The 27,874-nt window shown below is 36.7% G+C and overlaps 1 protein-coding gene across 1 annotated transcript in view; it reads right to left on the minus strand.

Moving 5' to 3' along the window:
* The window catches only part of WDR49 (WD repeat domain 49), a 177,407-nt gene that overhangs the window by 55,690 nt on the left and 93,843 nt on the right, over nucleotides 1–27,874 (minus strand). Inside the window, exons 9-10 of the mRNA XM_054482756.1 lie at nucleotides 22,120–22,284; nucleotides 16,670–16,818 (exon numbers count right to left, since the gene is read on the minus strand). Coding sequence (XP_054338731.1) covers nucleotides 16,670–16,818; nucleotides 22,120–22,284 — 314 coding nt within the window. The remainder of the gene's footprint in view (nucleotides 1–16,669; nucleotides 16,819–22,119; nucleotides 22,285–27,874) is intronic.

Consider the following 27,874-nt stretch of genomic DNA (forward strand, 5'->3'; position numbering starts at 1 on the left):
CTTTCTCTCACCCTTTTTAACATGTGGTATATATACACAATGGAACATTCCTTATCTTCATTCCTCCCCTTCTCTCTATCCACTCTAACTGGCTTAGAGATCTCATATATCACCATGAGTTCCAATGTCACTGCTATACAAATGGCTCTTAAATTCTCTTCATTCATAATCTTAGCTAGAAATAGTTTCCATTTGCCAGTTGACAGTTCCGTATAATGTTTCCATCTGCAAAAGATCTCAACATGTCAAAAATCCAAATTTGACATCTTCCCTCCATACCAGCCCTCTGTCTGCAATTCCCAAATATGGTTAATAAACCAACATTCCAGCCTCTTTGGGTGTCTTTCTTTTCCCCAGTCAAATCAAATACTTAGATTATATCTCTGCAATATGTTACATATTCATTTCTTACTATTTTACTTCAAACAGTCAATGACAGCTTCCTAGTTCTGTGCTAACTACCTCATGGTTGAATTATTGTAACAGCCTACTGACCAATTTTACTGCTTCTAGTCTACCCATCTCTGGCACATTCTTCATCTGGCTACTAGATTAATTATTCTACTCTGGGGCATTTTCATTTATTCTATAAGAATTTCTTATTTTCCATGTGGAAGTCACTTTGTTCATAGTGATGCAGGGTACAGAGCTGTCGGCATAAAATGACTAAAATTCAAGGTAAAATGTGGCAAGTGGTAAGGCAGTACTGATCAACTGCCAAGAAAGGCCAGCACAGAAATCAAAGAAGGCTGAGTTGAACACTGATATTTGAACTGGACCATAAAATATGAGTAGTATTTGCAAGATGAAAATACTCTGGATGGAGAAAACAACATGATAAAAGATAAGGCTGATGCCCCATTAGAAAGCATTTGCTAGTTTTTTCATTTCCTACATGATAAAATTCAAATGTGGAGCTCTGTTATTTAAGACTCAATAATACATAGATCTAATCTATGTTTTCAGAATTATTTGCCTCTATTCTTCTATCCTTGCTTTTCAGTTATATGTGAATCTCCAATTAAGTATTTGACAGAGGCACTGGAAGCCATAGAGTGAATATGGTACACCTTCTTAAGTGTTAATTTTACTCAAAAAGTTTGAGGAAGAATAATTTTCTATTAAAATAAAGATAGATGAATTAATGCAAGAGAATGCAAAGTTTGCCTGAATTTCAAAAAAAAGAATTCAAAGTTTTAAATTTATTTTTTGCTTGCAGTAACTGTTTTGAATTATTTGGAGCTAAGTTTCTGAAGCACACCTTCTTGTCCAACCCAAACAATATTCTTAGTCTTCCCTAGGTACCTCTTACCTTTCTCTGTTTTGTTTTCATTCATGGTAAACTTTTTCACGCCTCTATGAATTTCCTTTTACACACAGACCCACATCTACCTATCCACACACCAACTCTCTAAGGCCCATCTTATTCTGGTAGAATTCCTTAATAACTAGGATTAAAAGAAATAGTTCCTCTTCTGACCTCTTAACATCATTCACATTTAACTTGTAACATTTAATGTTATATAGTTTCAGCTCCTTGGCTAAATTATAAATTCCGAAACCATGCATCTTGTCCTAATCTGTAACCTTACAGTAGCAAGCATAGTGACCTATACATATTGAGTGTTCAATAAATACCTGTCACATAAATGAAGAAAAAAATTATCTGCTTAAATGTCACCTCCTCAGGCAAGCCTTCCCTGACCACCCTATCTGCAGACTCTCTGAGTCTCTCATCTCTCACTCTATTTCATCTTTTATAACACTTACTACTGTATGACAGTGTGATCTATATTTACTTGTTTATGTTCTATCTCTCCTATTATAAAGTAAGTTCTAGAAGAGCAAAGACTTTGTTTTTTTTCTTCTACAACAGCAGTGTCTAGAATAATACCTACCCCATGATAGGCATTTAATAAATATTTGCCAAATCAATGTGTGAATTATTCTATGTTTTAAATAATCAGATCCTTTGAATGGAGCAACAGGCTGCTGCAAATTCCATGAGACAGGCGAAAAACTGGTGCTTTCTCAAAAGCGCCACCTCCTGGCTGGAGGCCAACAAACTCAGGACATTACAGCAACTCATAACAGAACAACCCTGCTCCAAGGAAGGAGAAAACAACAGCTAATCCCACTGCCTATAACATCCTGGCTAACCAGTGGTCCTGAGTCTGTCCATGTGACAACTTCACTGTTAGCATAATGAGCATTCAAGAAAGCCAGCACACTAAATATATCTACAAAGACTCTCACAGAATCTACTTCACTCTCCTGACACCTCCACCAGAGCAGGTGCTGGTACCTACGGCTGAAACACCTAAAGATGAATCACATCAGAGGACTCTTTGAAGACACTCCCCAGCACCAGCCCAAAGGCTGGTAGTCCCACTGGGTGACTAGACCCAGAAGAGCAGTAACAATCACTCCAGTCTGGCTTGTAGGAAGCCCCATCCCTAGGGGAAGGGACAGTGCACTGCAGCAAGGGATCACCCCACCCCATGGGACAAAAGAATCTGAATAGCAGCCCTTGAATTCCAGATTTTTTCACTGAAATAGTCTACCTGAATGAGAAGGAATCAGAAAAGTAATTCTGGTAATATGACAAATCAAGATTCTGTAACACCCCCAAAAGACCACACTGGCTCCCCAGCAATGAATCCAAACCAAGAAGAAATCTCTGAATTGTCAAATAAACAATTCAGAAGGCAGATTATTAAGCTACTCCAGCATATACCAGAGAAAACTGAAAAGCAATGAAAAGAAATTTTTAAAAATACAGGATATGGATGAAAAAATAGTCCAGATAAATACATATCATAAAGAAAAAAACAATCACAACTTCTGAAAATGAAAAACACATTTAAAGGTATACAAAATGCACTGGAAAGTTTCAACAATAGAATCAAACAAGTAGAAGAAAGAACTTCAGAGCTCAAAGACAAGGATTTCAAATCAACCCAATCAGAAAAAGAAAAAATAATTTCTAAAAAAATGAATAAAGACTCCAAGAAATTTGAGATTATATTAAATGGCCAAACCTAAGAATAATTCGTGTTCCTGAGGAAGAAGATAAATCTAAAAGTTTAGAAAATTCCTCAGAAGGAATAATTGAGGAAAACTTCCATGACCTTTCTAGAGATCTAGACATCCAAATACAAGAAGCTCAAAGAACACCTGGGAAATTCATCACAAAAAGATCATCGCCCAGGTACATAATCATCAGGTTATCTAAAGTCAAACAAAGGAAAGAATCTTGAGGGCTATGAAGCAAAAGCATCAGCTAATCTATAAAGGAAAACCTCTCAGATTAACAGTAGATTTCTCAGCAGAAACCCTACAAGCCAGAAGGGAATGGGGTCCTATCTTTAGCCTCCTCAAACAAAGTAATTGCCAGTCAAGAATTTTGTATCCAGCAAAACTAAGCTTCATAAATGAAGGAGAAAGTCTTTTTCAGACAAAAAAATGCTAAGACAGTTAACAACTACCAAGCCAGCACTACAAGAAATGCTAGAAGGAGTTCTAAATCTTGAAACAAAACCTCAAAATTCACCAAAGTAGAACCTCCTTAAAGCACAAATCTCAAAGAGCCTATGAAACAACAACAACAACAATGTATTCAGGCAAAAACTAGCACAATGAATAAAACAGTACCTCACATCTCAATAGCCTAAATGCTCTGCTTAAAAGAAACAGAATGCCAGAATGGATAAAAATCCACCAGTCAAGTATCTGCTATCTGCAAGAGACTCACCTAACATATAAGGACGCATAAACTTAAGGTAAAGGGGTGGAAAAAGATATTCCATGCAAACGGACATGAAAAGCAAGCAGGAGTAGCTATTCTTATATCAGACAAAACAGACTCTGAAGCAACAATAGTTAAAGAAGACAAACAAGAGCTTGCAGTGAGCCGAGATCACACCACTGCACTCCAGCCTGGGCGACAGAGTGAGACCCCATCTCAAAAAAAAAAAAAAAAAAAAAACCAACACCAACAACAACAAAAGACAAACAAGAACATTATATAATGATTTAAAAAATCAGTCCAACAGGAAAACATCACAATCCTAAATACATTATGCGCCCAACATGAGAGCTCCCAAATTTATGAAACAATTATTACTAGACATAAGAAATAAGATAGACGGCCACACAGTTACTGGGGGACTTCAGTACTGCACTGACACGAGTAAACAGGTTGTCAAGACAGAAAGTCAACAAAGAAACAATCGAATTAAACTATATCCTAGAACAAATGGACTTAACTGATATTTACAGAACGTCCTATCCAACGACTGTAGAATATACATCCTTTTCATCAGCACATGGAACATTCTCAAAGATACAACATACAATAGGTGACAAAACAAGTTTCAATAAATTTTAGAAGATTGAAGTTATATCAATAAATTTTAGAAAATTGAAGTTATATCAAGTACCCTCTCAAACTACAGTGGAATAAAATTGGAAATTAGCTCCAAAAGGAACCCTCAAAACTATACAAATACATGAAAATTAAGTAATCTGCTCTTCAATGATCTTTGGGTCAACAACGAAATCAAGATGGAACTTTAGAAATTCTTTGAACTGAACAATAATAGTGACACAACTTTTCAAAACCTCTGGGATACAGCAAAACTGGTGCTAGGGTAGAAAGTTCATAGCATTAAATACCTATATCAAAAAGTCTGAAAGAGCACAAATAGACAATATAAGGTCATACATCAAGGAACTAGAGAAACAAGAAAAAAAAAACCCAAACCCAGCAGAAGAAAAAATATAACAAAGATCACAGCAAAAATAAATGAAATGGAAACAACAACAACAAAAAAATGCAAAAGATAAATGCAACGTAAAGCTGGTTCTTTGAAAAGGTAAACAAAATTTGTAGACCATTAGTGCAATTAACCAAGAATAGAAGAGAGAAGATCCATATAAGCTCAATTAGAAATGAAATGGGAGATATTACAACTGATACCACAGAAATATGAAAGATCATTCAAGGCAACTATGAACACCTTTACGCATACAAACTGGACAATCTAGAGGATTTGGATGCATTTCTGGAAATACACAATGCCCCTTGATTAAATCAGGAAGAAATAGAAACTCTGAACAGACCAATAACAGGTAGTGAGATTAAGTAATAAAAAAAAAAATTGCCAACAAAAAAAAGTCCAGAACTGGATGGATTCAATGCTGAATTCTATCAGACATTCAAAGAATAATTGGTACCAATCTTACTGAAACTATTCCAAACGATAGAGAAAGAGGATATCCTCCCTAAATCATTCTATGGAGCCAGTATCACCCTGATACCAAAAACAGGTATAAAAAAAAAAAACTACAGACCAATGACCCTGTCGAACATAGATGCGAAAATCCTGAACAAAATACTAGCCAACTAAATCCAACAGCATTTCAAAAAGATAATCCAACATGATCAAGTGGGTTTCATACCAGGGATGCAGAGATGGTTTAACATACACAAGTTAAAAATGTAATACATCACATAAACAGAATTAAAAATAAATATCATATGATTATCTCAATAGATGCAGAAAAGACATTTGACAAAATCTAGCATCACTTTATGATTAAAACCCTCAGCAAAATCAGCATAGAAGGAACATACTTCAAAGTAATAAAAGCCATCTATGACAAACCCACAACCAACATTATGCTGAATGGGGAAAAGTTGAAAGCATTAATCCTGAGAATTGAAAAGACAAAAATGCCCACTTTCACCACATCTATTCAACATAGTACTGGAAGTCCTACCAGAGCAATCAGACAAGAGAAAGAAATAAAAGGCATCCAAATCAGTAAAGAGGAAGTCAAACTGTTGCTGTTAGCCAATGATATGATTGTATACCTAGAAAACCCTAATGACTTCTCTAGAAAACCCTAACAACTCCTTCAAATGCTCCTAGATCAGATAAATGAATTCAGTAAAGCTTCAGAATACAAAATCAATGTATAGAAATTGGTAGAACTGCTATACACCAACAACAACCAAGCTGAGAACCAAATCAAGAACTCAACCCCTTTTACAACAGCTGCAAAAAAAAAAAAAAAAAAAAAAAGTAAAGTACTTAGGAATATACCTGACCAAGGAGGTGAAAGATCTCTACAAGGAAAACCACAAAACACTGCTGAAAGAAATCATACCTGACACAAACAAATGGAAACACATCCCATGCTCATGGATGAATAGAATCAATATTGCAAACACGATCATACTTTCAAAAGCAATCACAAATTCAAGCAATTCCCATGAAAATACCATCATCATTCTTTACAGAATTAGAAAAAACAAACCTAAAATTCATATTGAACCTAAAAAGAGCCCCCAAAGCCAAAGTAAGAGTAAGCAAAAAGAACAAATTTGGAAGCATCACATTACTTGATTTCAATCTATACTACAAGGCTATAGTTACCAAAACAGGATGGTACATAGAGCAGTGGGACATAGACCGGTGGGACATAGGCATAAAAAGGCAAATAGACCAGAGGGACAAAATAGAGAACCCAGAAATAAAACCAAATACTTAAAGCCAACTGATCTTTGACAAAGCAAACAAAAGCGTAAAGTGGGTAAAGGACATCCTATTCAACAAATGGTGCTAGGATAATTGGCAAGCCACATGTAGAATGAAGCTGGATCCTTGCCTCTTAACTTACACAAAAGTCAACACAAGATGGATCAGACTTAAATCTAAGACCTGAAGCCATAAAAATTCTAGAAGAACATGGGAAAAACTCTTGTAGACATTGACTTAGGCAAAGAGTTCATGACCAAGAACCCAAAATCAAATGCAACAAAACAAAAATAAATAGATGGGACCTAATTAAACTAAAAAGCTTCTGCACAGCAAAAGACATTATCAGCAGAGTGAACAGACACTCCATGGAGTGGGAGAAAATCTTCGCAAACTATGCATTCAACAAAGAATTAATTTCCAGAATCTACAAGAACTCAAACAAATCAGCAAGAAAAAAAATTACAAATAATCCCACCAAATATAGTCAAAGGACATAAATAGAAAATTTTTAAAAGAACACATACAAATGGCCAACAAACATATGAAAAAATGCTCAACATCACTAATTATCAGGGAAATGCAAATCAAAACAGCAATGAGATACCACCTTACTCCTGCAAGAATGGCCATAATCAAAAAGCAAAATGTAATACATGCTGGCATGGACGTGGTGAAAAGGGAACCGTTTTAAACTGCTGGTGGTAATGTAAACTAGAACAATGCTATGGAAAACAGTATGGAGACTTCTTAAAGAATTAAAACTAGATCTACCATTTGATCCAGCAATCCCACTATGGGGTATCTCCCCAGACAAAAAGAAGTCATTATACGAAAAAGACATATGCACACGCGTGTTTATAGCAGCACAATTCACAACTGCAAAAATATGGAACCAGCCCAAATGCCCATCAATCAATAAGTGGATAAAGAAAATGTACCATATATATATTATATATTATATATATATGCCACTTTATCCATATATATATATATATATATATATATATATATATATATATATGCACCCTGGAATACTACTGAAATAATGACATTCATAGCAACCAGAATGGAGTTAGAGACCATTATTCTAAGTGAAGTAACTCGGGAATGGAAAAATCAAACATTGTATGTTCTCACTTATAAGTGGAAGCTAAGTTATGAGGATATAAAGGCATAAGAATGATATAATGGACTTTGGATACTTGGGGGAAGGGTGGAAGGGGAGTGAGGGATAAAAGACTGCACATTGGGAACAGTGAACACTGCTTGGGTGATGGGTACACCAAAATCTCAGAAATTACCACTAAATAACGTTTCCATGCAACCAAACACCACCTGTACCCCCAAAACTATTGAAATAAAAAATAAAAAGCAAATAAATAAATAATTGTAATATTAATAGTTATATTATTTCAATAATATTAATAAGGCTTCACAAGATAAGGTAACACAAATAAGGTAATTTGAAGTTCCGAAATTGCAGTTTAATCTCATAGTAACTTTATGTGTATGTATTTTTGATTTTCTCTTTTCCTACTGGTAAGTTTGGTTGAAGAGATTACCCTTTGAGGAGGGAGACAGTGATGTGGCAGTGGGAGAGAGAAGGTCAATCTTACATATTCTGCATTATCTCTCGGCCAAAATTCAATGTCTAATGTCTTTTTGCCAAGATACTTATATTAAATTGACATACTAGGTATAGTCAGAGAATTAACACCAAAAGCACAAAATCCTTCTTATAACATGACATAAAAAATAGTATTTCTGATATTTGACCTTGCATGTCAAAATGCTGAAAAACTAGTTAGCTACCACTTTCCCCTTGAAACCTAACCTGAAACTTTCATTTGAAATGACAGTTGTCCTTAAAATAATTTAAGAATGTACACTGCAGCTCTTACTTCTTCTATTTCAAAGATAACTGTTTTTAAGTTTATACCTTTGCCAAGTAAAATTAAAGTTCAGAATGAGCCAATTTTAAGGCCATTTTAGGAGTCTGAGAGACTTGTTTTCCTGGCATTGAAGGAGTTTACTAGTTCCAGTACACACTCCACATTTGCCACCCTGAGAGTATCACAAGTACTGCTACTGAATGATTGTGTCATCTTGTGAAAATGAATCACGTCTCTAATTTAGAATTTAGATATGACAACCAATTCTGTGAGAACAAAATTAGTTTACCTGTCAAGTGCAAAAAAAAAATACAAAAAGAAAAATGTTTAAAACCATCTTTTTTCTAGGATGAATGAGCTAGGCAAATAACTTTTTAACCCAAACTTATCATGCAAAAATGGTCATGGAGAGAACACAAGAATTCAATTAACTACTTGTTCCCTCAGAAGCTAATTGTTGTTAGTCCTATTGTCATGTCTTGTTAATGCCTGTTCTTCAATTCATTGCTTTTTAGGCATAAAAAGGGTATCTCAAAGGCAGAGAATTAGTTTGATATAATTCAGCTTATTTTTAGTCTTTTTCCTATTTTCCTAAAATTTATAGAGTCAAATTTTGAATACTAGAATAAATATAAATTATATGTAAGAATTATTTGTGAATTTCAAAAATACCTGCCCCCTCTTTCCTTCTAATACGGCTATTCTAAAATAAATTGCAACATTGGAATATTCCATTCTGATTCTTATCCTAATAATGGAAACCAGTTGAGTCATATAGAGTTATAGTTTCTCAGTAAGGCAATTATTAAGAATGTAATATCTTGTGACATATAAGTTTTATTTTTGAGTAACTTCAAATCTCTAGTCTCATTTCACTTAAAAATACTTTTAAAAATCAAATTATATCAACAGATATTTATTGAGTTCCTACTTTCTACAGTGCTCTATGAAGGATGCTAGTATAAATAAAATTGTCAGAATCATTTAAAATTATATGAAAGATTCTGTTTTTTTATGAATAGAAAAGAAGTCTTTTATGTGATAAATGGCAGCTACATATAACCCACATCTAACGTCATGTTTAATACTGAAAGATAGAATACTTCTCATTAAGATCATGACCAAGACAAAGATGTTCACTCTCACCAGCTCTATTTATTATTGTGCAAAAATCTTTACAATTTCAAAGAAGCAAGGAAAGGAAACAACAGATACTGAAATTGAAAAGGAAGAAATGAAACTGTCCCTATTCTAGGAGACAAGACTTTCTTTTTGTTTTTTACATTTAAAATATTTATTTGCTTACCAAAAAACCCAAGATATAAAAGGCTAATTATAAAAAATGACACCAGTGAACAGTTTTTACCCAAGCTAACCAAAAACAGAATAATATTAACAGTGCAAAGAAATGAAAAAAAACTTCAGTTTACATTTTGAATTAAGATGTCAATGAAATAAAACAGCAAATTCATCAGCCTTGCTGTTCACATACATGGCTTTAACATTTGAAGAAAACACAAAAAGCCTTTTCAACTTTGATAATCACTTTTGACTCTTTGGAGTTGACTGAGAAAGGAAACTACATCAAAACTTCCATATGTTAATACAGATTAAATGCATAATTTGAAAATGTGATAATTTTTTAGAGAACACATAAGCCAAGTTGTTACCATTCCATCTGAGTACTTTGATAAAACAACTTACAGACTTGTAGGGTCCATTTTCATTTCCAAGCATGGCATAAAATGTTTTAAATGGGACAGTTCTTTTGGTGCATTTTACACAAAATTTCTTTCATAGATTTTTAGGCCTAAAATTAAAGAATTATACAGGATGACACTAAGGAGGCAATTTACTGAAATAACTGACATTCTCCACTGACAGCTCAAGACTGGATTCAGATTCCTCGGCACTTGTACAATTTGATTTCTGTGAGCAATTAGATAATGGCACATAGATTATCCTAGTCATGTTAGTTAAAAACATCTCTGCTTACATTTATGCTTTGACTTAAAATGAAGAAATATGAAGATATTTTCTTTCCTCACAAGGGGTAATCACTATATGAGTGGATTGCTGCAACTCTCCTGCAATGGGCAGAGATATTTCATCAATACCACCATCTCAACAGTTTGTCGCTAACTCTAAGCAGTCTATTTTATTATAATGTATTAATATCGATCATATCTACACACTACAAAAATATTAATTGAGCTCAGGTATGATACCAGCATCTTATCCTTCCAGGCTCACAGGGAAAAGATGTAACTAAAGTTGCAATGATATTTATTTTATTTTATTTTAATTATTATTATACTTAAAGTTCCATGGTACATGTGCACAACGTGCAGGTTTGTTACATATGTATACATGTGCCATGTTGGTGTGCTGCACCCGTTAACTCATCATTTACATTAGGTATATCTCCTAATGCTATCCCTCCCCCCTCCCACCACCCCACAACAGGCCCCAGTGTGTGATGTTCCCCACCCTGTGTCCAAGTGTTCTCATTGTTCAATTCCCACCTATGAGTGAGAACATGCAGTGTTTGGTTTTCCATCCTTGCAATAGTTTGCTCAGAATGATGGTTTCCAGCTTCATCCATGACCCTACAAAGGACATGAACTCATCCTTTTTTATGGCTGCATAGTATTCCATGGTGTATATGTGCCACATTTTCTTAATCCAGTCTATCATTGTTGGACATTTGGGTTGGTTCCAAGTCTTTGCTATTGTGAATAGTGCCACAATAAACATACGTGCACATGTGTCTTTATAGCAGTATGATTTATAATCCATTGGGTATATGCCCAGTAATGGGATGGCTGGGTCAAATGGTATTTCTAGTTCTAGATCCTTGAGGAATCGCCACACTGTCTTCCACAATGGTTGAACTAGTTTACAGTCCCACTAACAGTGTAAAAGTGTTCTTATTTCTCCACATCCTCTCCAGCACCTGTTGTTTCCTGATTTTTAATGATAGCCATTCTAACTGGTGTGAGATGGTATCTCATTGTGGTTTTGATTTGCATTTCTCTGATGGCCAGCAATGATGAGCATTTTTTCATGTGTTTTTTGGCTGCATAAATGTCTTCTTTTGAGAAGCGTCTATTCATATCCTTTGCCCACTTTTTGATGGGGTTATTTGATTTTTTCTTGTAAATTTGTTTAAGTTCTTCGAAGATTCTGGATATTAGCCCTTTGTCAGATGGGTAGATTGTAAAAATTTTCTCCCATTCTGTAGGTTGCCTGTTCACTCTGATGGTAGTTTCTTTTGCTATGCAGAAGCTCTTTAGTTTAATTAGATCCCATTTGTCAATTTTGGCTTTTGTTGCCATTGCTTTTGGTGTTTTAAGTCGTGAAGTCCTTGCCCATGCCTATGGCCTGAATGGTATTGCCTAGGTTTTCTTCTAGGATGTTTATGGTTTTAGGTCTAACATTTAAGTCTTTAACCCATCTTGAATTAATTTTTGTATAAGGTGTAAGGAAGGGATCCAGTTTCAGCTTTCTACATATGGCTAGCCAGTTTTCCCAGCACCATTTATTAAATAGGGAATCCTTCCCCCATTTCATGTTTTTGTCAGATTTGTCAAAGATCAGATGGTTGTAGATGTGTGGTATTATTTCTGAGGGCTCTATTCCATCCCATTGGTCTATATCTCTGTTTTGGTACCAGTACCATGCTGTTTTGGTTACTGTAGCCTTGTAGTATAGTTTGAAGCCAGGTAGCATGATGCCTCCAGCTTTGTTCTTTTTGTTTAGGATTGTCTTGGCAATGCAGGCTCTTTTTTGGTTCCATATGAACTTTAAAGTAGTTTTTTCCAATTCTGTGAAGAAAGTCATTGGTAGCTTGATGGGGAGGGCATTGAATCTATAAATTACCTTGGGCAGTATGGCCATTTTCACAATATTGATTCTTCCTATCCATGAGCATGGAATGTTCTTCCATTTGTTTGTGTCCTCTTTTATTTTGTTGAGCAGTGGTTTGTAGTTCTCCTTGAAGAGGTCCTTCACATCCATTGTAAGTTGGATTCCTAGGTATTTTATTCTCCTTGAAGCAATTGAGAATGGGAGTTCACTTGAAAGATTCTCTTTTTAGTATGTGTGTATGTCTAGACTTTTAAGGAGATAAAACCTTCATAAACAAATTTCTCACAAAAGAAAGCAATAAATATATAAGGTGATGGATATGTTAATTAGTTTGATTTAATCATTTCAAGATGTATACAAATATCAAGACATCACCTTGTATACTGTAAATATATACAATTTTTATTGTCAATTATTCATGGATAAAGCTAGAGGGAAAAACACAGAGATTTCTCCTTTATAGAAAAGAGAAAATTAAAATCAGGGGAACTAGGAGGCTTTTTTTTTTTTTTTTTTTTTGAGAGAGAGAGCTTTAAATATATTATAGAATCATAGATTTTGGAGGCAGGATAAAATCTTAAATTCTTAATTTATTTAATTTTACTAGAACTATACATATTATATGCCTACTTTGAACAAATGCAAAGTTAACTGATTATCTAGTCATTTAATTTTAGCAACATAAATATGGCCACAGATTCAACCAGGTATTTGTGAATTGACTCTATGCCAATTCACAACTTAGTTTCTAAGTATATTTTGCTTAAAATAATGAGAAACACATTTCTATAGTTCTAAATTTGGGACTTGTTTTTACTGACAGAAAAATTCTCTAGATATGAATGACTGTATTCCCAAATAGCTAACATGTGCTCTCTAGTTCATTTTGCTTAGACCTAAACATTCATATTTACCATACTCTGCCTTTTATGTATTGACCTGCCATCCATAAAAAAGTGGATGCCTTTGAAACAGGAATCATTATTCTTTACATTCAGCCTACTGTAGTTTCTAACTCAGGGCTTTCAACCTAGCTGCAATTAAAAAATATATATGGGAAGGAAAGGGGAAAAAGAGAGTAAGCTATATATCTGAGTTGTTGTTAAGTTGCTAACACATGCTTTTTTGTGTGTTTCTTTATATGTACTGATTCATTAGCTTCAATTAAAATGACAAAATGTTCAATTAATCATTTAATTTAAAATATATAATTGCTGTCTCATGGTGTGATGACTCCATTTGCAATCAGTCCTACCCAGGAGTGGTAGAAAGAGTATTGACTTTGGCACAGAATTCTAACTCAGCGGCCTACTAACTTTGTCACCTTGGCCGAGCTACCCAACCTCTTCAATCTTCGGTAGCCTCCCTTGTAAAAAAGGGTTGCTAATACTTAGACTTCTGATTCATTGTGAAGAGAGAATATAATAGATTTTCATATCTATGCTGCTGGCCTTTCACTAGGAATGTGACTGTGAGTAATTAATCTCTCTAATCCTTAGTTTCCCTGTCTATTCAACTAACATTTATTAAGTCACTCAACAAATATCACCAAGTATCTAGTAAGCTCCAGGAATGCACACATACACAAATATCCCTATTAAAGAAAATGCAAGAAACTAGAGAGCACAAAGACAAAACGGGGACATTTTGTCTTCTATACTGAGAGTTAAGAGAAATGTCCTGGCAGAGAAGATATCTGAACGAGTCTTCAAATAGGAATAAATGCTAGCCAAATGAAAAAAGTTTGAGAGGGATTTCTAGATAAGAGGAGAGAATAAAGGCATAAGGGTGTGAAACAGTATGGTTTGTATGTGAACACCCTAAGCAAGCTGCTATTTGATAGAGTTTAGAATATACAGAAAATGGGAGAAAATGAAACTAGAAAATAAAAGAATACGTCCAGGTCAGAGGGGGCTTAGATTTATTTTGTAGACACTCTGAAAGGTTTTAAGCAAGGACATAACATAGAATTCATTGGAGAAAGAAATCCCTGTAGCTAAAGTGAGCAGAATCTACTTAAGAAGTGAGAGGTGGGCATTAGGAGGACAAAGTACAAGTTAGAAGGCTGTGGCATTCATCCAAGTGGAAATTATGCTCTGAATTACACTAATACCGTTGTACAATTTATAGGAGCAGGTTTAAGAAATGTTTAGGGCATAAAACAAATATGACTTAGTGACTTCTTTGTTGTGTGTGAAGAGGGAGAACCAGAGTGGATGACTGGGTCTCTGGCAATTAATTGAAGTTCCAAATAAAAGAGAAAAAGCACGTTTTGGAAAGGAGATCAATAATTATTTCAGTTGAGACCATGTTGAATTTGAGATTGTAGTCAGACACATACAGCAAGCAAATGGATAACTGAGCTTAGAGAGATAAGACCTGAAGACAGATACTTGAGTTATCTATAAAATATTGCCTACCTTCCAAGATAATGCTAAGGATTAAATTAGATAATGTGTATAAAGTGGCTAATGCCACACAGCACTGTAAATAAAATAAATCAGATGGCATATTTAAGTACTTTACTCAAAAATGTAATTACCATTCCATCCTGCACATAATTATTGAACCAATCTCTGTATTTGGATAAAATCTGAAGTAAAAGTTACAACTTAACCTAATAGACTCTAAAACAAGGTATTGATGAAAGCTTAATAAGACGACTGTCAATCTTCCAGTTATTTCTTCTCTAATCACTCAACTATTAAGGAGTTGGCTTAATGGTCCATCCTCCTCTAACTATAACTGAACAGTTTCCTGCCCTCTTGCCTCTTTTGTTAAATGCCTCCTGGGAAAAAGAATCCTGTCTTAGATCCTGTAAAATCTATCTTAACATAAAACCTCTGATCTAGAATATATGATTTTTAAATTCGCCAATATAAAAGTGAAATAATATAACAGAACGTATTAATTCAATTTTCAATTTCAACTAAGGTATCCAAGTCCTGACAACCTTGAGGATAGTGGAAAAGATGAAGAAAGATGGAAAAAGTGATAATTTTTCCTAGTCTCATACCAGTTTTTCCAAAGCTTCTTCTCCAAATTATAGAAAGTATCACCCACCAACACAGATAGACTAATAGATGTTCCTTTAAACCACCTTTAGGTGACTCTACATCTAAACTTTCCAATTTTCCCTTGTAAGCAATCAAAAAAATCTTACAGTTGATGCTAATTCCTAACTATGGATATCTAAAAATAAATTAAGGAAATGGCATTGCCAAGTTTTGACTTGAATTGATTATTTTAAAAAATTCCTTTTTGTTATGTTTAAAACTTAAATTGGATCAGCTGGACACCACACATGGTAGAGAGCTAAACTTATTCATTGCCATTTTCTAATTAGAGAGATCATTAGATCATAGACTGTGGAGTGGTTGTGGGTTGATAATGGATCATGAATCCTTTCAGAGATGTGAAGAAGTCTTGTCCTTCACAGATGAGGATGATTGAATTAGTTCTTAATATCAAGTAGAATAATCTGGCTATACTTACTTTCTTATTGTCAAATTACTCCTAAAAATAAGGCAGTGTGTGGCACTATGTTTGCTGGTCTGCATTTGCACATTTGCATTAGAAAAAACTCTTCCCTGTGATTGATAAAAATCCCCAAATATATACTGCTGGTTTTCTAGGTATAAAGTCTGATTTAATCCGAGCTTCAAAGCATTAAGGTCATAATTCTATAGTGAATAACGTTGGATGATTACCTGTTAGAGCAATATTTTGTAAACGGATGAATTAATGGACAATATATTTTCAAAACATATCACACTTTAATTTTCCTACTGCTTATACAGTGCCACAGAACTGTTTATGATCCTTAGTTCTGTCAGGAAAAAAAAAGGAAAGAAAAGTAATTTTCCTTGTAATGAAATGGAAGAAATGCTCCTTGAGAAGAGTAAGTGCCTTTTGAAAGCCCTTTTCTGCACTGATAGAAAGGAGGAGCTATCACAGGACTCAGTTGGCTATTTCCCGCTTGTGTTGCAATTGAAAATAAGTCATGAGAAAAGAAGTAATGAGTTTCCTTTACAGTTGAAGGAATGTGATTTACAAGTTAAGAATTTATTGACTATAAAATTTGGGAAACTTTTGGAACCTAGGAAGTGGTAATACACCCCCATCTGAAATGGTTAAAGAAAGAAAAATTTCCAAAGCCGGAAGAAAACCTAAAAATTCTCAAAGCCACTCAAGCTATGCAGTCTTCTAATATTTTATTCACTAAGCATTCAGTCAAATCCAACTAGGGTATCACTCACCTAGGTCACCAGCGAGTTTTAATAACACAGAGTCAACCAAGATTTTTATGCTTTTTTTTCTTCTAGATTTCTATTAAAATAAAAGCATTCTCCTTTTTACCTTCCTATAATTTTCCATGAGGCATAATCATACCTCTCCCAGCCTGTAACCAGTATTGTCTTCTTAAGAATGAGGATTTGTGAAATATCCACAGCTCCATCTTGCCCAACATTTAGTGTATGGTGACAATATCCATTGAAGTCCCATATCTTTAAGAGAAAAATTAAAACCACTTTGAGACAGGAAGGTAAACGTTTGTGTTTATATTCTGAACCAGGATTAATTCATTTAGGATATGTAATCATTAAAGAAAATCAACTCATCATTGAATTTTGCCACTATATTACTCTCATAATATTGTGAAATATCTACTTGGTCTTCATCCCCATTTCTTGGCACAACAACTTTTAAAATCCTCAGACTCTTTCTCTAATGATAAGATAGTATTTAGTATGCTAATGACATGACTCCAGGCTGGGCACCCTTAAATAGCTTCAGGGTGGGGGCCGGTCTCAAGAAACGCCAAGGCATAATTAGAAGGTGGAAATTTCAGCCCCACCCCGAAACCCCTAGGGAGCAGAGAGAAGTTTAAAGTTGAGTTCATCTCCAGTGGTCAGTGATGGAATCAATCAACCCTGTGTAATGGAGCCTCCATAAAAACCCAAAAGTATGGGAGTTGAAGAGATTCTAGACAGCTGAACATATGTGGAGGTTGCTGGTGGGTGAAAAGCCCAGTATGGAAGGGCCGTGTCCACATGCCTCGCATTATGCATCTCTTCCATCTGTCTGTTCATCTGTATCCTTTGTAATATCATTTATAATTAACGAATACACGTAAGTCAAGTGTTTCCCTGAGTTCCGTAAGCCACTCTAACAAATTAATCAGATCCAAGGAGAGGGTCACAAGAATGCTGATTTATAGCCCGTCAGTCAGAAGCACAAGTTACAACATATGCTTGTGACCGGCATCTAAAGGAAGAAGCGGACTTGTGGGACTGAGCCCTCAACCTACAGGATCTGACTCTATCTCCAAGTAGAAGTATCAGAATAGAATTGAATTGGAGGACACCCAACGGATGTCCTCTGGAAAATCTACCACAGAATTGGTGTGTGGGAAAAATCCCTACACACATTTTGGTGACCAGAGGTGTGTATTGTATTCAGTGTGATGGTAGGAGAAACTGACTTTTTTTCCTATATAAAGTCACGCATCACTTAATAACAGGATACATTCCGAGAAATGCATCATTGGGTGATTTTATCATTGTGCCAGTATCATACAGGGTACTTATACAAACCTAAATGATACAGTCTACTACACACCTAGACTATATGGTATAGCCTATTCCTCCTAGGCTACAAAACTGTATAGCATGTTACTGTACTGAATACTGTCAACAATTGTAACACAATGTTATTTGTGTATCTAAACATAGAAAAGGTACAGTAGAAATATGGTATTATAATCTTAAGAGACCACCATCGTATATGCAGTCTGTTGTTAACTGAAATGTTGCTAGACAGTTTATGACTCTACTTGTAACTCTATCAATCTATTCTAATAATAGTTCTTCAAATACTGTAAGTTAATATGTATACTAAATGGAGAGACAATAAAAAATCATGAAGAAAACCATTTTGGAATCTGTTGACATCCTGAAGTTTTCACTATGTCTAAATTTCTGCTTCCTTATCTGTGACACAGGAACTTTTCTCCTCAGGGATGCTTGGAGGATTAAACAGCTGATACAGAACCTGAAACAGTCATCATTTACTAGATTTCTCATCCTCTACCGATAAAACCTCCTGTTGATGGTGGGTGCCAGACCCAGTCCTCAAGAGGGCACAAGCAGTTCTGGTTTACCTACTCAGACAGTGGAGTGAAAACTTAAGCCCAATAGGCATACTTTAAGAGAGAGCATCATTAGATTAGTAGAAGTTAAAACTAAGCCCTACTATGAAACCTTGTTGGCACATCATGCACAGAGGTCACATTGGTGCTATCAAAATTAAAATGCAGGCCAGGCACCATGGCTCATGCCTGTAATCACAGCACTTTGGGAGGCTGAGGCCGGTGGATCACCTGAGGTCAGGAGTTTGAGACCAGCCTGGCCAATATGGTGAAACCCTGTCTCCACTAAAATTACAAAAATTAGGCGGAGCCGGATGCAGTGGCTCATGCCTGTAATCCCAACACTTTGGGAAGCCAAGGTGGGTGGATCACAAGGTCAGGAGTTTGAGACCAGCCTGGCCAATATGGTGAAACCCCGTCTCTACTAAAAATACAAAAATTAGCTGGGCATGGTGGCACGTACCTATAATCCCAGCTACTCGGGAGGCTGAAGCAAGAGAATAGCTTGAACCCAGAAGGTGGAGGTTGCAGTGAGCTGAGATCGTGCCACTGCACTCCAGCCTGAGCAACAGAGTGAGACTCCATCTCAAAAAATATATATATATATTAGCCAAGCATGGTGGTGCACACCTGTAATCCCAGCTACTCGGAAGGCTAAGAGAGGAGAATCACTTGAACCTGAGAGGCAGTGGTTGCAGTGAGACAGGATCATCACACTGCACTCCAGCCTGGACAACAGAGCAAGACTCTGTCTCAAAAAATAATAATTATTATTAAAAGGCATATACCCTTTAAAAATTTAACTTCTAGAAAATCATCCCACAGATGATTAAAAATTGGCTTAAAATTTGGCTTAAAAATTCAGCTTCTAGAAAATCATCCACAGACACATTCATATATGTAAAATGACATATTTTCAAGCATATTCTTGCAGCACTGTTAAAAAGCAAAAAATTTGAATCAATGCAATTGCTCATTAGTAAGTAAGAAATTGAACAATCAGAATAAGGACTATCTATGCAGTAGCATATAATGTAGCCATAAAGAAGAATGAGTCATCTCCATTTTCCTAGACTCTGCCAAACTCAACCGCCTATGGAAGCTTGAGCAAGTTGCCTTAACTCTTTGGGCTTCAGTTTCCCCTACTAAAAATATAAAAAATTAGCTGGGTGTGGTGGCGGGCGCCTGTAGTTCCAGCTACTCGGGAGGCTGAGGCAGGAGAATGGTGTGAACCTGGGAGGCAGAGCTTGCAGTGAGCTGAGATCGTGCCACTGCACTGCAGCCTGGGCAACAGAGCGAGACTCCGTCTCAAAAAAAAAAAAAAAAACAGCATAAGAGTACCAACCGTATCGATATACATATATGTGTGTGTGTGTGTGTGTGTGTGTGTGTGTGTGTGTGTGTGTGAAATGCTTAGAATAGTGCCTGGTTCATAGTAAGCATGGAATAAATATTAGCTAACATTATTATTATTGTATCCATTTATGAGTCAATATCCAAGACAGAAAAATGCAAATGCAGAACAGCATGTATAGTAGGCTGCCATAAAGAAACAAATGGCCAGGCACAGTGGCATGTGTTTGTAATCCCAGCTACTCAGGAGGAGGCTGAGGCAGTAGGATCATTTGAACCTACGAGTTTGAGACCTACCCAGGAAACATAGTGAGACCCTGTCTCTAAAAACAAACAAACAAACAAGAATGACTGAATGAAAATAAACAAACAAATGGTGCTTATGGCTAGAAAGATGCACAAGAAAACAGTAACAGTGGTAGCCTCAGAGAAGGAGCTGGAAACGGGGATGATATATTTTCACTATGTATCCATTTTATATTTCAAAAATTTTATTTTACGCACACATTAATTATTCAAAACATTAATTAATTTAAAAATAGACTGTTCAAAGCCATAATGAATAAGTTAATAATTTTAAGTCTTTGTTTATGTAGGTACTGAATTTGCATTCTAAATTTATAAATTAGATTGGAAAATGTCATTCATTCTTGTTTCTTCATAGAATATGGTCAGAGCAACTCAACCCTGATTTATGTGTCCTACACAGAAGTTGCCACACTTCAGAATTCTGTTGTGCTCTTGTGATAAAGATAAATGCACCTTCAGAAGCAGTTATTATACTACTAAATTCACATTAACTTCTAAGATGTCAAAGCTTCAGTTGAGACTTGAGGTGCACACATACTCTTCATCCATGTCACTATGTTTTCCTCTAAACGTGGCTCTTACCAAGTCTACCTTAAATAATTTCCACAAGTAGGTATTGCAAAGATCTGAATGTCCCCAGGTCCTACTAAGTCCCTTAGCTGGAAATATTTTAGCAGCATCTACAAGGTAAGCCTTACCCTAGATTCTATACCCAGTTACTTTCCAAGATAGAGGTAAATAGAACCTAATCCGATCACTCCGATGTTCAGTGCATTCTCACACCCAGGACTGGTAAGTGAGATACTGGCTTTTCCTATTTGCCTGAACCACTGTCTAATACTCCAGGTCCAGTTATTTCTCTTTTATTTCACCTCAATTATTGGGATTATGGTTGTCCTGGTACTTTCACACATCTTATCAGCTCTCCTGTAAACTAGATTACTTCACTTAAACCCAAATCTCCAGTCCATACCTCATTCCATTAACCTTCTCATAGGCCAACTTCTACTGATTTCCAGAGATTCCTTTTTCAACCCACCATAGCACCCTCCTCACACTAATGACTGCCAGCCTGTAATCTCCCTGAATACTTAAACTTCTAGGATGTTCTACCTACATATCCAGGTAGCTTTCCATCACTCTCCCCTACAGCTTAACTCAGTGTATCATACACTACACCATGGAAGGTAGTCTAATACCCAGTTATAGCAGGTTTGAGAAACATTCAAAGTTTATTCAGGGAATTACCTTCTATTGCCTCAAAGTGGCACAAGCCATTTTCAATCAAAGACTCATTACTCTTGGGGCTGAGGGGAGCAGAGAAGATTCACTGGTGGGCATGACTTCAGATATCAAGTATCTAGTTTTTCATGAAAAGCTGACCATTTTGCAAAGGAAATTAGCACCTTCCTCCCAGAAGAAATATATGATAATTATAGAATAAGAAACTTAGAAATATAAAATCATGTAAGTTTAGAATGGATAAGATTATAATTATTCTTTCTACTGTCTGAATTTCACATAACAAAAATTAAAATTACAAAATAGGTTTACTTTTAAATATTTATTTCTTGAAAAATTTGCATCTATGCCATTTTTTAAAGTTTAGTTAAGTGTTCCTATTTCTCATTTAATCAACTTTTAAAAAGAAAACTAGAGACATTAGCCAAAGCACATGAAATTAACCAGGCATCGTATTCCCCAAAGTAGTCCCTATTCACTACACTGGAAAAGGGGCTTTCTGAAATGAGTAAGCCAAATTATATTTGCATTCTAAATAATTTATTCAGAAAAATTATTTATTCATTTTTCCACAGAGGTTTATTTTCCTAGCAGCTTTGTTATTAGATGGTTGGAGTTATTTCACTCTTACCATGTCTCATTTCTCTTCTTGCAATACCAAAAAGGCAAAAATGAGAATATCTATAGCCATGTCTTCTGGCATAGTATTTTAGTCTCCTCATATCTGGATAGAAAAGCATCATTGTGTTCGCACCTTTACAGTCCCATCTGTGCTGCCAGTCAAAAGCCGAGTCTCATTTGCATCAAGGGCCATAGTGCTGATTTCTGCGTTGCCATGGCAACCAGTAAACTGTTTGATTTTCTGCCCAGTGTCTATCATCCAGAAGGAAACAGTAGACCCTGTATCAGAGCTGATTACCTAAGAGAAAATAACATTTTAAAGAAATTAAATATAGTCTCAGAATCAACCATTTATATTTCAATAAAGATATCCAGCCTGTGCATTTCTAGTCCAAAGATCCCCCAACAGTCAGAGACATTTCTGTAATGGACTTTCTTTCTATTAAGCTGATAACATTTCAATTTCGACTAGACCTGAGGTAATGAAGTCGTGATCCTCTTTATCAGAGAAGATAGGAATCTGCTTTCCTTACTCACCATTCAGCTTTAGTGTCTAGAGGCCATTCCGAAATCAAATTCTGAAAATAAACTTACAAATCTTTCCCATTTAGATGAGAAAGCTGATTTTACTAGTCATGGTGCTCTGACACTATTTACTATATGAAAAGAAACATTTTATAATATAGCAGCTTTCATTTAGCATTCAGAAAAGAAGCTCTACCAGCCATTATGGAAAATGTTAATTTCAACAAATTACTAGAGCTGTGCTTTTAATGCCATTAGTCCTTTGCTTTCTTTTTTCCCAAACTACTGTGTATATTTTTATAGCTAAACACAATTATTGATAGGTTACTAAAAAAAGAAAAGAGCACAGGTTATATATAAATCTACACGCACACTTTGAGAGGAAGGCAGCAAGACAAATGCTAGAAGGGAAAGGATTATATACAGCAGTTCAAAAATGAGAAAATTTATAGTGGCAAGTGGACTGCTAATTTCAGCTCAAGATATTTAAGAGATTCATAGGTTAAAACCACCTAGCTAATATGACTTTGGAAACCAAAATAATGAAAGAAAAATAATAAACACATAAATGCATACCTAGGAAGTTCTCTAAGGCAACATGTAGATTTTAAGAAAGCTTAAAACATTTCTTTTTCTGTTTAGGTATTGATTACCATTGTAGAAATGTAAATGTATTAATAATATGTTAAATTTAAATGCTGCATTTTCATAATCAAATGGGTTGAAGTTTATCAAATGTATATTCAAGACTGGCCATCATGCATTCATTCATTCATTCATTCTACAGCCACTTGCATAACATCCAGGCTCCATAATGGCAATGGAACTTCACTGGCAAAATCCCGCTCTCAAGGAGTCTATTGTCTATGGTCCACACCTGTACATTAAAACCACCTGGGAAACTTTAAAAAGCATCACTGCATACCAGACCAGAAACTCTGATTCAATTGGCCAAGGAAATGGATTTTTAAAGAGCATCACAGGTGATTTAAATTTACAGCCTGACCTATGACCTGCTGGTCTAGATGAAGAAACAGACAAGAAACAGATAAATGCTAAAAAATGTTTCAAGTTTAGAGGAATCACCTTTGGGTGCTGTGCAAGTACAGAGTGAAAAACCTGAAATCCACTTGCTGGAGTAGGGGATTGGGTTAGGGAGTGGAGGAGCAAGGGGCAAGTCAGGATTCACAGAGAAGGTGATAACTGGTCTGGGATTGAAGATGGAGACATGTATTTATTATGAGGTGTACCCCAAGCCCTTTCACTTGTTATCTCATTTGATCTTTATGAAAACTCTGTGAAATAATGTTACCACCATTATTTTACCAATGATGAAATTGAGTTTGTAATCAGCTAATAATGTCCCCAAACTTACAGGTTTGAATCCTAGACATACACAGCCACATCATAAGGTCTTCCTCTATTCCTGCACAGTATTCCAGATAACTAACAGTTCACTTAGAAAAGTACTTGGAGAGGAGCCAAGATGGCCGAATAGGAACAGCTCCGGTCTACAGCTCCCAGCGCGAGCGACGCAGAAGACGGGTGATTTCTGCATTTCCATCTGAGGTACCGTGTTCATCTCACTAGGGAGTGCCAGACAGTGGGTGCAGGTCAGTGGGTGAGCGCACCGTGCGCCAGCCGAAGCAGGGGCGAGGCATTGCCTCACTCGGGAAGCGCAAGGGGTCAGGGAGTTCCCCTTCCAGGGGTGACAGACGGCACCTGGAAAATCGGGCCACTCCCACCCGAATACTGTGCTTTTCTGACGGGCTTAGGAAACGGTGCCCCAGGAGAGTATAGCCCGCACCTGGCTCAGAGGGTCCTACGCCCACGGAGTCTCGCTGATTGCTAGCACAGCAGTCTGAGATCACACAGCAAGTAGGCAGCGAGGCTGGGGGAGGGGCGCCCGCCATTGCCCAGGCTCGCTTAGGTAAACAAAGCAGCCTGGAAGCTTGAACTGGGTGGAGCCCACCACAGCTCAAGGAGGCCTGCCTGCCTCTGTAGGCTCCACCTCTGGGGGCAGGGCACAGACGAACAAAAAGACAGCAGTAACCTCTGCAGGCTTAAATGTCCCTGTCTGACAGCTGTGAGGAGAGCAGTGGTTCTCTCAGCACGCAGCTGGAGATCTGAGAACGGGCTGACTGCCTCCTCAAGTGGGTCCCTGACCCCTGACCCCCGAGCAGCCTAACTGGGAGGCACCCCCCAGCAGGGGCAGACTGACACCTCACACGGCCGGCCAGGTACTCCAACAGACCTGCAGCTGAGGGTTCTGTCTGTTAGAAGGAAAACTAACAGAAAGGACATCCACACCAAAAACCCATCTGTACATCACCATCATCAAAGACCAAAAGTAGATAAAACCACAAAGATGGGGAAAAAACAGAGCAGAAAAACTGGAAACTCTAAAAATCAGAGTACCTCTCCTCCTCCAAAGGAACGCAGTTCCTCACCAGCAACGGAACAAAGCTGGACGGAGAATGACTTTGACGAGCTGAGAGAAGAGGGCTTCAGACGATCAAATTACTCCGAGCTACGGGAGGATATTCAAACCAAAGGCAAAGAAGTTGAAAACTTTGAAAAAAATTTAGAAGAATGTATAACTAGAATAACCAATATAGAGAAGTGCTTAAAGGAGCTGATGGAGCTGAAAACCAAGGCTCGAGAACTACGTGAAGAATGCAGGAGCCTCAGGAGCCGATGCGATCAAATGGAAGAAAGGGTATCAGCCCTGGAAGATGAAATGAATGAAATGAAGCGAGAAGGGAAGTTTAGAGAAAAAAGAATAAAAAGAAACGAGCAAAGCCTCCAAGAAATGTGGGACTATGTGAAAAGACCAAATCTACGTCTGATTGGTGTACCTGAAAGTGACGGGGAGAATGGAACCAAGTTGGAAAACACTCTGCAGGATACTATCCAGGAGAACTTCCCCAATCTAGCAAGGCAGGCCAACATTCAGATTCAGGAAATACAGAGAACGCCACAAAGATACTCCTCGAGAAGAGCAGCTCCAAGACACATAATTGTCAGATTCACCAAAGTTGAAATGAAGGAAAAAATGTTAAGGGCATCCAGAGAGAAAGGTCGGGTTACCATCAAAGGGAAGCCCATCAGACTAACAGCGGATCTCTCGGCAGAAACCCTACAAGCCAGAAGAGAGTGGGGGCCAATATTCAACATTCTTAAAGAAAAGAATTTTCAACCCAGAATTTCATATCCTGCCAAACTAAGCTTCATAAGTGAAGGAGAAATAAAATACTTTACAGACAAGCAAATGCTGAGAGATTTTGTCACCACCAGGCCTGCCCTAAAAGAGCTCCTGAAGGAAGCGCTAAACATGGAAAGGCACAACCGGTACCAGCCACTGCAAAATCATACCGAAATGTAAAGACCGTCGAGACTAGGAAGAGACTGCATCAACTAACGAGCAAAATATCCAGCTAACATCATAATGACAGGATCAAATTCACACATAACAATATTAACTTTAAATGTAAATGGACTAAATGCTCCAATTAAAAGACACAGACTGGCAAATTGGATAAAGACTCAAGACCCATCAGTGTGCTGTATTCAGGAAACCCATCTCACATGCAGAGACACACATAGGCTCAAAATAAAAGGATGGAGGAAGATCTACCAAGCAAATGGAAAACAAAAAAAGGCAGGGGTTGCAATCCTAGTCTCTGATAAAACAGACTTTAAACCAACAAAGATCAAAAGAGACAAAGAAGGCCATTACATAATGGTAAAGGGATTAATTCAACAAGAAGAGCTAACTATCCTAAATATATATGCACCCAATACAGGAGCACCCAGATTCATAAAGCAAGTCCTGAGTGACCTACAAAGAGACTTAGACTCCCACACATTAATAATGGGAGACTTTAACACCCCACTGTCAACATTAGACAGATCAACGAGACAGAAAGTCAACAAGGATACCCAGGAATTGAACTCAGCTCTGCACCAAGCAGACCTAATAGACATCTACAGAACTCTCCACCCCAAATCAACAGAATATACATTTTTTTCAGCACCACACCACACCTATTCCAAAATTGACCATATCCTTGGAAGTAAAGCTCTCCTCAATAAATGTAAAAGAACAGAAATTGTAACAAACTGTCTCTCAGATCACAGTGCAATCAAGCTAGAACTCAGGATTAAGAATCTCACTCAGAACCGCTCAACTACGTGGAAACTGAACAACCTGCTCCTGAATGACTACTGGGTACATAACGAAATGAAGGCAGAAATAAAGATGTTCTTTGAAACCAACGAGAACCAAGACACAACATACCAGAATCTCTGGGATGCATTCAAAGCAGTGTGTAGAGGGAAATTTATAGCACTAAATGCCCACAAGAGAAAGCAGGAAAGATCCAAAATTGACACCCTAACATCACAATTAAAAGAACTAGAAACGCAAGAGCAAACACATTCAAAAGCTAGCAGAAGGCAAGAAATAACTAAAATCAGAGCAGAACTGAAGGAAATAGAGACACAAAAAACCCTTCAAAAGATCAGTGAATCCAGGAGCTGGTTTTTTGAAAGGATCAACAAAATTGATAGACCGCTAGCAAGATTAATAAAGAAAAAAAGAGAGAAGAATCAAATAGATGCAATAAAAAATGATAAAGGGGATATCACCACCGATCCCACAGAAATACAAACTACCATCAGAGAATATTACAAACACCTCTATGCAAATAAACTAGAAAATCTAGAAGAAATGGATAAATTCCTCAACACATACACCCTCCCAAGACTAAACCAGGAAGAAGTTGAATCTCTGAATAGACCAATAACAGGAGCTGAAATTGTGGCAATAATCAATAGCTTACCAACTAAAAAAAGTCCAGGACCAGATGGGTTCACAGCCGAATTCTACCAGAGGTACAAGGATGAGCTGGTACCATTCCTTCTGAAACTATTCCAATCAATAGAAAAAGAGGGAATCCTCCCTAACTCATTTTATGAGGCCAGCATCATCCTGATACCAAAGCCTGGCAGAGACACAACAAAAAAAGAGAATTTTAGACCAATATCCTTGATGAACATTGATGCAAAAATCCTCAATAAAATACTGGCAAACAGAATCCAGCAGCACATCAAAAAGCTTATCCACCATGATCAAGTGGGCTTCATCCCTGGGATGCAAGGCTGGTTCAATATACGCAAATCAGTAAATGTAATCCAGCATATAAACAGAACCAAAGACAAAAACCACATGATTATCTCAATAGATGCAGAAAAGGCCTTTGACAAAATTCAACAACCCTTCATGCTAAAAACTCTCAATAAATTAGGAATTGATGGGATGTATCTCAAAATAATAAGAGCTATTTATGACAAACCCACAG

The sequence above is a fragment of the Pongo pygmaeus genome, chromosome 2, assembly GCF_028885625.2.
Source record: "Pongo pygmaeus isolate AG05252 chromosome 2, NHGRI_mPonPyg2-v2.0_pri, whole genome shotgun sequence".
In the NCBI taxonomy this organism is placed as follows: Eukaryota; Metazoa; Chordata; class Mammalia; order Primates; family Hominidae; genus Pongo; species Pongo pygmaeus.